The 11,617-nt window shown below is 32.2% G+C and overlaps 2 protein-coding genes across 2 annotated transcripts; both read left to right on the top strand.

Moving 5' to 3' along the window:
• Nucleotides 1-487: 487 nt before the first annotated feature.
• On the top strand, nt 488-2,128 carry LOC142598026 (uncharacterized). Its single transcript, XM_075735008.1, has one exon. The coding sequence runs from the start codon at nt 488-490 to the stop codon at nt 2,126-2,128; it is 1,641 nt and encodes a 546-aa protein (XP_075591123.1).
• Nucleotides 2,129-8,580: 6,452 nt separating this feature from the next.
• On the top strand, nt 8,581-10,358 carry LOC142598025 (chitinase A1-like). The gene has a single exon (XM_075735007.1). It carries the CDS (start codon nt 8,703-8,705, stop codon nt 10,356-10,358), a length of 1,656 nt encoding a protein of 551 aa, XP_075591122.1. The 5' UTR covers nt 8,581-8,702.
• The last annotated feature ends 1,259 nt before the right edge of the window (nt 10,359-11,617 follow it).

Below are 11,617 nucleotides of genomic sequence, written 5' to 3'. Positions count from 1 at the left end.
CGCAGTTTTAAAGTTTCAGATGGAAGATTTAGCTTCATTCTTAAATGGAGACTTAAGCGAATTTGCAATTTACTTTACACCTGAAACTATTAACATTTTTGATGAAGTGTTAACTAATTACTTAAAAGAGTTATTAACTTATTGGGGGATAAGCAATACATTTTTAACGTTCAATACAATAAGGTCTGTTTTCACTGGTCAGAGCGATGTGAAGAGTATTCGAAACATTGATTCGAGCGAAGTCGAAACGTTAGTAACCGTAAAAGGTATTTGTATTAGAGTTAGTAAAATTATTCCCGAAATGCAAGTAGCAGTTTTCAAATGTGAAGGAAAAATAAACCGGGGTTATTATCCAAAAGTTTGCGAAAATGAAATTTCATCTAAGGTTATACGTGGAAACATAGAAGCGCCGCAATTTTGTGACGTTTGTCAAAACAGAAAATGTTTTACAATTTTCCACGACAAATGTGTGTTTTCAAGTAAGCAGATGCTAAAAATTCAAGAAACGCCCGATTCATTGCCGGATGGACAAACTCCTCAAACTATTTTTGCTTTTGTCTATGATCATTTAATCGATTCAATAAGGGCTGGAGATTACATACAGATTACAGGTATATATCGAGCGTTACCAGTAAGAAAAAGTATTAAACAGCGAACAATCCGATCAATATTTCGTTGTGGTATCGATGTGTTAGATGTTGTTATTCAGTCAAACACATCATATGAAGATGATGCATCGCTTGAAGAATTTGAAGAAGTATTAGCAGATGAGCTAAGTACTTCGAAATATACAAATTACATATTTAAAACGGATGAACAAGATTTTCAACCAAGTTTTGTCGTTAGAGCAAACGAATTTGCAAAGCACGAAAATGTATATGAGAATTTAGTTGCTGCATTTGCGCCAGAAATCTGGGAATATCAAGATATTAAAAAAGGATTATTATGTTTATTGTTCGGAGGAAATACCTCTTATTTGAGCGAAGGAAAAAGTTGTGTTCGAACTCGCGGAGATATTCATGTATTATTGTGTGGCGATCCCTCAACAGCAAAAAGTCAGTTATTGAAATACGTTCATCAAATTGCACCACGGGGAGTGTACTGTGTCGGACGTGGAACTTCATCAGCTGGATTAACAGCGTCTGTAACAAAAGATCCTGAGTCAAATGAATATGTTTTAGAGGCGGGAGCTGTTGTTTTGAGTGACAAAGGTATTTGTTGTATCGATGAATTTGATAAAATGTCTGAAAACACACGTACAATCCTCCATGAAGTTATGGAACAACAAACAGTTAGTATTACCAAAGCAGGTATTGTTTGTTCTTTGAACACTCGTGTAGCTATATTAGCATCGGCAAATCCAATCAAAAGTAAATATGATGCTCGAAAATCTGTTGTCGAAAATATAAATATGGTTTCGACATTGTTATCTAGATTCGATTTAATATATTTAATGTTGGATATAAGTAACCCAGAACAAGATCGTAAAATAGCAAATCACATATGCGAACTTTACACTAAAAAAAACGAGTACAATGATAAGTTTTCTGAAACCCGCAAGCACGTAAACATAAAGTTTTTGAAAAATTACATTAGATATGCTAAAGCAATCTGCAATCCAATTATTGAACCCGAAATTGAGAATGTTCTAATAGAAACTTATTTAAAACTGAGAGGTTATGGATCTGCGAAAACATTAATGGGTACCCCTAGACAGCTTGATAGCTTAATTAGAATAGCTACGGCTTTAGCAAAAATGGAATTATCTAGCGTTGTTAAAAAGGAACATATAGATGAAGCGGCCAGGTTGTTAACTGTTGCGACCTATGCTACCTTAACTGATCCTGTAACAGGAAAAATCGATTTCGACCAACTTAATATTGGTGTTGGTGAAGCTGCTAGAACTAGGCAAAGCATACTAGAAAGGGTACTATTGAAAATTTTAAATGATTTACCTGAGGGTTTGCCATTGGTGGATATTGAAGAAAAAATGAACCAAGAACTCAAAGAACAAAGACACAAACTTCTTTCTCCAAAGGAATTTCAGACGTTAATTAATTTTGCTATAAATACAGGTTTAATTGGACGTGTAGGAGCAATTAATTACATAAGTCTTATGAAAATATAATTAAATTAGGCAGAGCTAACAAACGCTTATGTTGTTCATGCTCTATACATGTAATATTAATTAGAACAACAATATTATTCGTATGTTGACTTGTATTTTCATCTGTTAACTTATTTAAAAAGTGGTTTTGGCTTCTGAGAATATGACTTGAAGTTGATGGGTCTTCAGTGCAAAAAAATTTATCGAAATCATCGATAATAATGGTACTAGATTGAGTTGATTTAGCAGTTTCAAATATTTCATCCGTGTACTTTTCAGATTCTCCCACGACTGGACTAAAGTAGTAACAGGCTAAATACCAAAAAACATCTCGTTTGTAATTAATAATAAGTTTTTGACTAACTATACTCAATAATTCTTGACAACAGTTGTGTGTCACTACCACTTTGATGCCATTTCCAGTTGTATTTGCAGAATTTAAGCTATCTAATATTTTACGTGTAGAATTTAGCATAATTTCATTTGGAAAATGGTTTAATGATAAAAATAATGGAGAGAACTTAACATTATTTGCAGGCCTTACTGACTTTAAATCCTTGCTTTTATTGTTGAATAACAATTCCAAAATATTGCTTTCAATTTTGACAGTTTTTTTGGTAAATTTTTGATTAAATTTTTCGTAAACCTGCGATTGATTCCACGCATCAGAAACGTCGTTGCTGCAAATTAAAACTATTTTTAAATCTTGGTCAAGATTAGCAAGAATATCAAAATGTTTTTTTAATAAAAATAAATAGCTGTTGTCAGACGGAAGGCCGAGCTTAATTAACTGTAAATCATTAAGATTTAATACCCACTTGTTGAAAATGCCAATATCTTTTTCGTTTAGATATGTATTTTTGTCAGAATTATTCAAAAACTCATCACCTCTAGATTTATAAGTCCACGAAACAAAAGCTCCAATGTTGAAATCAAAGTTTTTTTTATCAGTTATAGCGACGAGTTTATTTAGTTCATTGGAAAACGGCGGCACTATTAATAATACTCCTTGGTTTTTTGATAATATTGTACAATATTGTTTCCATACATAAGAATATTCATCATCAGTTGAATCGTAATGGCCACATAAATTTAGACCGTTTGTAACTCCAACTACTCTGTTTTTTGTATTGGCTAAAATTTTGTTTACGCACCAGATCCAGTCGCAATTTGAAACTAAAATAATTTTTTTCGACAAAATTTGGTAGAAAAAGTTTTCGTCAGAGTCAATTAATTTAGAATCTTCTATGTAGGCTAATTTGTATTCATTTAACAACATTTTCTCATTATATATGGGAGAAAAATTAGTTATGTGGTTAAAATAATAAATGATCTCTACTTTTGAATTTAAATCGCGTTTTACAACTTGTAGTAACAATAGGTTAAGATTAATGTGTCTCGAAATAACTTGAAGAGTGAAATTGTTCGCAGAAACTTCAAAAAAATCAAAAATACAACCAGAATTAACCGAAAAATTGCTGGTGTTCGACACTCTCTGATCTAGATGAGTTTTCTCTTGTATTTTAAATTTTTGAGATTTCAGAAATTTTACAAGTGGCGTGTAAAACGATAAAAGTTTAATCAATAAAGTGCTGTCATATAATAACTTTTTATTATAATTCTCCAAGCAAGATATGCTTATCATTAAATCGCTGGGATGTTATTTCATATTGTTTTATATTTAAGGGCTATTATTTTTGATAAGTAATCATTTATTTATTCAACAAGATAAAAAATAAAATTTATATTCGACGATACTTTTGGTGTTTCTGTTTTTTCAATAACGTAGCATGGTTACGAAGTTTTTGCATTTTTTCTTGCGCACTAACCAAATTCTTTTCTCTTATTTCTCGTTTTTGCTTAAGCATAGCCAGAGGTTTATTTCTAGCCATAGACCTATTTGTAATACCAGCACGATTTGAATCTTTTCCTCCATGCTTAGAAAGTTTTCTCACTTGTCGCTCTTGTTGTTTTAATTGTTTATTATTAGAACGTTGAGATTTTCTAGCAGGAGCGAGATGTTCGTGAGTGATGAAAACAGATTCATTGTCGCTTTCATCGGAAGTAGTCTCATCTGTATTTGACTCGGAATTTTCGTCTAATGTGTCGGCTTCTAAATCTTCAGAATCAGTAATACAATCGGCTTCTTCGTCTTCATTATAACTTACATTGCTTAATAGGAGCTCGTTTTCATCATCGCTTTCGTCAATTTCACTTTCATCTTCATTCTCGATTTCACTATCGTTACTGATAGATTCTGCTGGATCTATAGCTTCATCTGATTCAGCTAATTTATTAATACAATCATTTATTGCGTCAGTTTTTTTGTGCCCTAAAACTAATTTTGAAATTTCAATCCATTCGTGAATATTTTGATTTAGCCATTGTCGTATCGACATTCCGCTTTGCTTGGCAATAATATGTTTTTTACGAATTAAATTTAATGCTTTATGTTCGTTTTCAGTTAGAACATGTTTTTTAATTATATCATCTGGAGTTAAAGTATATTCTTTGCCAATTTTTGCAAAATAGAAAGTGTTTAGTTGAATGATAATTTTCAAACCTTCTATGAGATGTTGATCTTCTTCTTCTTCGATAAAATTTTTTGACAGCGCAGCTGCTTTATTCAAATTTTTCTTTGATAATAAGTGGGGTGCTTTCTCTCTACACAAATTTCTAAGCTTATTAGCTGCGATCTTAACTGCTTTATCGTGAGAAAGTTTGCTGAAACCAATTAAATCATCAAGAAGTTCTGGTTTGATAATATTTATGTTTCTGCACAGCATGCAACTTATCGTGTTCAATCCAATAGCAATAGCTTCATCAGGCTGTGAAGTGTCAACAAACGTGTAAGCTATTTTTCTGATTGTTTCTTCTAGTTCATCTGTTGGAAATTCGTCATGAACCGCTTCAGCAATTATACTCAACAACTTAGTAATATCTTTGGTAGATTTACCAATGTATTTATGTAATCGTAAAAAAAAAGAAGGAAAAACTAACTTGTGACGATGTATCAAACGCGCTGCAATTGTAAGAAAGAAAAGCCGATTTTTGTATGATACATGTTTTTTTTGACATAAGGTAACCAAACGTTCAGTGAAACTGTAAGGATCATAAATCTGATCTAGTATAAAATACTGCACTGATTCAGTCTGAGTCATTAATTTATGTTTCTCGTTTAGTTTTAATTCGACTTGGTTCTTTTTTCGTTCTAGCTTTTTCATGGATCTGCTTTTGCGTTTAATGTTATCATGTTGTTTCTGATCGATGGAGTTGCACAAATCACTTAAATCTTCAGAAGTATTTCCTTTGTCATTGAACTCGTCAAACAAGAAATTTAGTTTTTTTAAACTACCAAGAGTAAATCTCGCAGCAATTTCCGCTATTTTAGGATCACTATCAAAAACACCTTCAATTATTAAGTTAGCAATTGGTCTACTATTTAGTTTATTTTTAACAAACAGTATAATAAATAATTCCTGCGCTCTTAGTCTAATATTTGGATTAGAATCTTTTAATAATTTTTCAAGCTGGTTTTTGGCACTTTTTAGAATAATAGTATCATTAGTTTGTGACAAAGTTTTGTTCAAAAAACTGATAATAATCCGGCTGTATTTATCAGAATTTTGTGCAAGCATGTTGATTATAATATTAATCAGTTCTGATTGTTTCAAAGACTTGTTTCTGTATAAAGTAAAAATAGCTGATAAGAGGTTTTTAATAATTGTTGGTTTACCGATATCGAAATATTTTGTTAATAATTCATCTATAATTGTTACAAATTTATCCTGAAAAGAATAAAAGGCACTTGTGTGAGCTAAAAACTGTAATAGACCTGCAATATCGCGGTTTGGTGAATTTGGAGAATTTTCAAAAAGTTGAATACAGGATTTAAAAGTTTCCCACTGTAAGAGAAATTCTTCCGTATAAGCTGTTGGAGTTTTTTTAATGCCATCCTGAAGTTGAAGAAGCGAAACAGTAAAACTATTAGTGCAAATTTGTTCCATAATAAATAAAAATCGTTATTTAGAGTAAACTTGCATCGTCAAAATGCAATAATTATCTTTAAAAATATTAACTTAACCAAACTTAATTTATTTTTTTTGCCTTTCTAAATAATTTAAGCAGCAAAAACTTTTTAGTAATAGCAAATTATTATATAAATTTTATGTCCGAATCTACTAATGAGATATCAAATGTAAATGATGCTGTAGTTTTTCTTAAAAAACAAGAACATGATTTAGAACAGATAGAGAAAAAAGTAAAGCATGCTAAACTGTTACGCAAGCAAAAACAAAAAACATATCAACTTAATAATTTACCAACGCTAGATAAAATATTAAAAAATCGTTCAGTGTCATGTTTTATAAAAAAACGAGCTTTTCATAATAAAAAATTACAAACGGCAAAGCCTAAAAAAGAACCAACTTTTTATCCAGTCTTACTAGTTGTGAGGTCTGATTACTCTGCACCGCCTTCTTCCATAGTTAAGAACTATTTAGATAATTTTAAGTTAAAAAAAGCCAATACCGGTGTATTTGTTCGAAACATTCCAGCAAATGAAAAAATGATTAGAAGTTTAGGTAGTTTTGTTTTCTACGGCGCTTTATCTCCTGAAACAATAAAATCTATATTAGTTAAAAGTTTTTCTGTAATGATGGATAACGAAATCGTCCCTGTTAACAACAATAACATTATTGAACAAGTTTTCGAAGAGTTTGCTGTATTTTCATTAGATGATTTGATAAATAAACTTTACTCAAATGCTGAATTAATTGATTATTTAGCAGATAAAATGTTACCTATTCAGTTTAATGACTACAAAAAAGTAAACGGTATAATTAACAAACCAAAATTAGGGTATGTCTCCAACCTTGACGAAAAAATACTGAAATTGATATAATCTATTCTGATCAGAAACTTATAATAATGTAATTTATAATTGTATCTTATCAGAATATCCAAAACATTACACACAAATCGATCTAATTTGCATAACTTCTGATAAACGTTGAAAATTTTGATAATTTATTTTTCTTGATAAATTTTATTATTTTTTACACATAACATTTTTTCTCTCACTAGTTATTTTGAAATTATTAGAATAGTTTTAATATGACTACAGCAAACAAAACAACTGACAAAGAAAACCAAAATAACAACGGTTGTTATTTATCATTACTCGACATAAGTTCAGAAGATGCTAATCGTCTAACTTACATAGTCAACACAGACAATCCTAAAAATATTCTTCCAGAACCTGAAATCGTAAGCTCGGAAGTACCAAAGTCCCAGGTTTTAAAAGCCAAAACACTTACTTTGGTTAACGAGCAAAAATCATATGTTCCATTCACTGTTGAGCGTATTAAAGAAGTTCCTGTAAAGGTTGTAGTTCGACGTCCTGTTGAAGTAGTTCAAATAATTGAAAAACCAATTAAAAAGCAGATAATAAAGCCCAACTGCATTCAAACCGACGAAATTATTGAAATTGATGTTCCGTACGATATTGAAGAACGTGTTCCAGTTCCCGATTACCACGACACTTCTAAACAATACTGTGTCGCTCAGACTTGTATCCCTGTCATTAAGAACAAGTTACATGAACAAAAGGGGAAAACAGTATATACTCCTAAAGTAAAACTTTACGATGTATACATTCCAAAAGTTGTAAACAATTCATTTGAAGTTATTTCCAAAAAAGTTAGTTATAAACCAGTTAGTGAATTGAGTAAGGCGCAATGGAACAGCATTGTTTTGAAGCTGAACCCGCATTTATGTGAGTACGGTAATATTGACCACTTACCCGTACACAGAAACGCTGATGGATCTGTCATCGCATACAAGGCTAGCGAACCAGTCGGTGTTCCTATTTAAATATGTACAATATAACTATATATGAGCAGTGATAGTAATCTTTTTAAACCTTATTGACCTTGTTTCATTGCATACTTAAACATAAATTCAAGAAACTACAATATATAGTCATTCATTCAAATTTTTTAAAATCACTGCGAACATATACTAATATAATCCTTGTATTTTATCGTGAAGTCTCAACTAACCAAAAATTTTGAACGATTAAAAATATTGGGTATTACAAACATGACTCAAACGCTTGGGATGGGACATTTAACTTTTGCTAGGTTAAGTTAAAAACGAAATTAGTTTATACAGAATGAAATTACGACCACTAATTTATTCAGTTCTTTCTCTTACAACAAAAGTCAAAGCGGTAGATCCTAATGGACCCAGGATTGTCCAATATATTGATCAAGTAAGTAAATTTATGTTTCAGAAAATTATCTTCTCGAAATTATTATTATATGGAACATAAATATTGTTTTAGTGGGCTTTATACGCGAAGAAATTTCATACATGGGATTTAGATGATACTTTAATGGTACGAAATATGCCATATTCGAAGCTATTCATTAATCACGCTTTCCTTTATTTAAATCCAGATACATGCAAACTTCATTCAACTGATACAAACGGTGATTTCGCTTGGGGTTCGGCGTCTGCTACAGATTCTGAAAATCCTGATAACAACAATAGGGGTCTTCCAGTTTATAAAGGAACTAGAGGTTGGTTTGGTATGTATCATTTAATTAGAGAAAGATACCCAACAGAACAACAAATTTACTTTATTCCTGCATTAGGCGGCTGGTCTCTTTCACACGGATTCCAAAAATGTTTAACATCGAGTGAAGAGCTGGCTAAAAAATCTCTAAATGGCATACTTACGGCTATAAAACACTTTAACTTAGATGGTATCGATTTTGATTGGGAGTATCCTGGATGTGCAGAGAAATGTGGATGCCAAGGCGAATATACTTGTAAGAAGATGGGTATAAACACCGGTAACGTTAGTGGACCTGACGACTGGGATAAATACTTTGCATTTTTAAAAGCTTTACGCAAAGAATTAAAAGCATTAGCTCCTAACATGGGAAAGAAGCATTTATACGTTTCTCTCGCTGTTGGTATGAATTACGATTTGTTAGCAGGAGGTACTTCCAAATACCCAAAACCAACACCAGTCGAACAAATTTGTGAAGGTGACGAAGTCGATTTTGCAAACCTCATGGCTTACGATTTTTTCGGAGCATGGGTAGGTAAAACTGGTAGTCACGCCTTATTATACCCTAACCCAGATCAGCCAGAAGAACAAAAGATGAACATACACAGCGCTGCAAAGAACATTCTCTCACGTTGTTCTGATCCTTCAAAGCTTAACATGGGTTTGGCTACGTACGCTAGAAGCTGGAGAAAGGTACCGAAAGGAGAGGGAAAGATTCCTGGACTATATCAAACCTCTACTGAAACTATTCCAGGTACTCAAAAGCTAGATGAAGGTTGGTTACCCGTTACTGAATTAGATAAATTTGACATCGCTACTGATGGAGAGATTGGAGCCGTCAAGACTGGTAGTTTCCCATGGTTTGAACTCGTTCAAAACTGGTTTACTAATAATTCTTGTGAAAGACACTGGTCTCCAAACCATGAAGCTCCAATTCTTTACTGTGGACAGAGTACTACTACTGGATCTGATACTGAGGTATTCATTTCTTATGAAGACCCTGAGTCTTGGTTCTACAAGACAAGATACGCAAAGGCCTCAGGAATGGGAGGTGTAATTATCTGGGCTGGTGGTGATATGGGCAGCATGATCCAAAACACTGCAGCAGGAACTGATATTGGACGACCACTCTGGTCTTCCATTTTCCAAGGATGGTTTTATGATTTAACCAAGGTTGTTGGTGAGGCAAAATACGACACTTCTTTCAATATTAAGAACAAGCAATATCCAGTGATTGCTGACTTAAATGATTCAGCTTGTGCAGAACTTAACAAAGACGACTGGGGTGAACCACTTTGCTCATGTCCAATCAATGCTGAGCAACGTCTATTCACGAAGAACCCAGGAGAAACTAGAAAGTTTACTCAAATGCAACCACTTTGCACTAGTGAAGGTTTATTCAATGATGTTCAATGTCCAAACTGTGCTCAAACTGGATCTGGTGTCACAATTACTAAATCAACCAAAGAAATCAAACATTCTGCTCCTGAAGCCTGTAAGCGATTAGAAGGCTTGCCAGCACCAACAGATTTACACGATCCATTGAAGAGCTACACAATTGACCAAATGAATAAGTGTGAAAGTAAAAAGGACGACAACGATGACAAAAAACATCATTGTCCAGAAGGATGTAAATGGATTTGCAGAAACACTGATAAATATATAATATAAACATTCATGTATGACTTAAAAAAACAATAAATTTAAAATGCATCAGAGATCTTGGTGTAAACTGATCATCAAAGATAAGTCAGTAGTAGCAACTTTTCTCATCATTTCATCTAACATTATAGTTTAACTGTTGTAATTTACAAGCATATCAGAGTGGTGGTGCATCAGATTATCCCCACGTAAATCGGATAGGTAACTGATTTTGTACTCATCATCTATTGATTTATACTTCTTGTCGAAACGCAAAAATTTTGTAAATTATAATAATATATTATGTTATGTCGATTATTTTATTATCGCTTAAAATTACCTTTTTATTGATTTATTAGCTAATATTATATAGAATACCTAAATGTTTATAAATCATCTGCTTACATGTGAATAAATATGCAACTGTGTCATTTTTGCTTAAAAAACGCTGGTCATTATGCTTTATTCCGCCAATCCCAATAGATTATCGCTTAATTCGAAAAATCTATTTTCTTTGAATGCCATTAATTTTTATCGAAAACTGATCAACGTTTCAAGCAGTGCTATTATTTTTCAAGGCATTTTAAGTAGTTTCCACAAAGTAAATGACGATGAAGACAATTCTTTCTTCATTAGGCTAATTGCACGCCCAATTTTGTTTAGTTCTTCATTAATTTATTATTTAACGCTAAACGAACGTCGATTAACGTTTTCAGTTTTTTCTTGTATGAATGCTAGCACGTTTTTCGAGCTTAAAAACCAGCCTAATTACAATTCACTTATTAGATACGAAAAACAAATTTACAATAATATCAAAGTTATTTTGAGCAGCTGTTACTTTTTAAGATCGCATTTTCAGCCAGAGTTATCGTTAATAACAACAACCGATTATTCCGTAATAGTTAGAAAAAAGATTGGAAATAATCTTGCGAAGTATACCACAGCTACTACGTTACTTAAAGAACTTATAATGGCTCAGCTTTTTTTGTTTGGAATGCAGTGTGACTGTTTTAATTATTTTCCTGAAGATCTGACATTAAATTCATTCGTTTTAATCAATTCTCTCCATCTATATTTAGTTGATATTACAAAAACCCTTGATATACTACAGCATACCTCTTTATTCAAGGCTCCTATACTAAAAAATCTTTTCGGGCTAGATTCCTATTTTGAAACTAATGTGAATTCTTATCTAAATGCTTTTAATTGTGAAGATAAAACTACTGGAACAACAAATAATTTGATAGCAGCAACGTTCTTAAAAGTCTCTGTCTTTAAAAGTCTTTTTT

The sequence above is a fragment of the Dermatophagoides farinae genome, unplaced genomic scaffold, assembly GCF_024713945.1.
Source record: "Dermatophagoides farinae isolate YC_2012a unplaced genomic scaffold, ASM2471394v1 contig4, whole genome shotgun sequence".
Lineage (NCBI taxonomy): Eukaryota > Metazoa > Arthropoda > Arachnida > Sarcoptiformes > Pyroglyphidae > Dermatophagoides > Dermatophagoides farinae.
This window is presented reverse-complemented; position numbering and strand designations above follow the sequence as displayed.

Coding starts and splice junctions, on each gene's coding strand:
- LOC142598026 (XM_075735008.1), top strand. CDS start 488: ATGCTAAAAATTCAAGAAACGCCCGATTCATTGCCGGATGGACAAACT.
- LOC142598025 (XM_075735007.1), top strand. CDS start 8,703: ATGTATCATTTAATTAGAGAAAGATACCCAACAGAACAACAAATTTAC.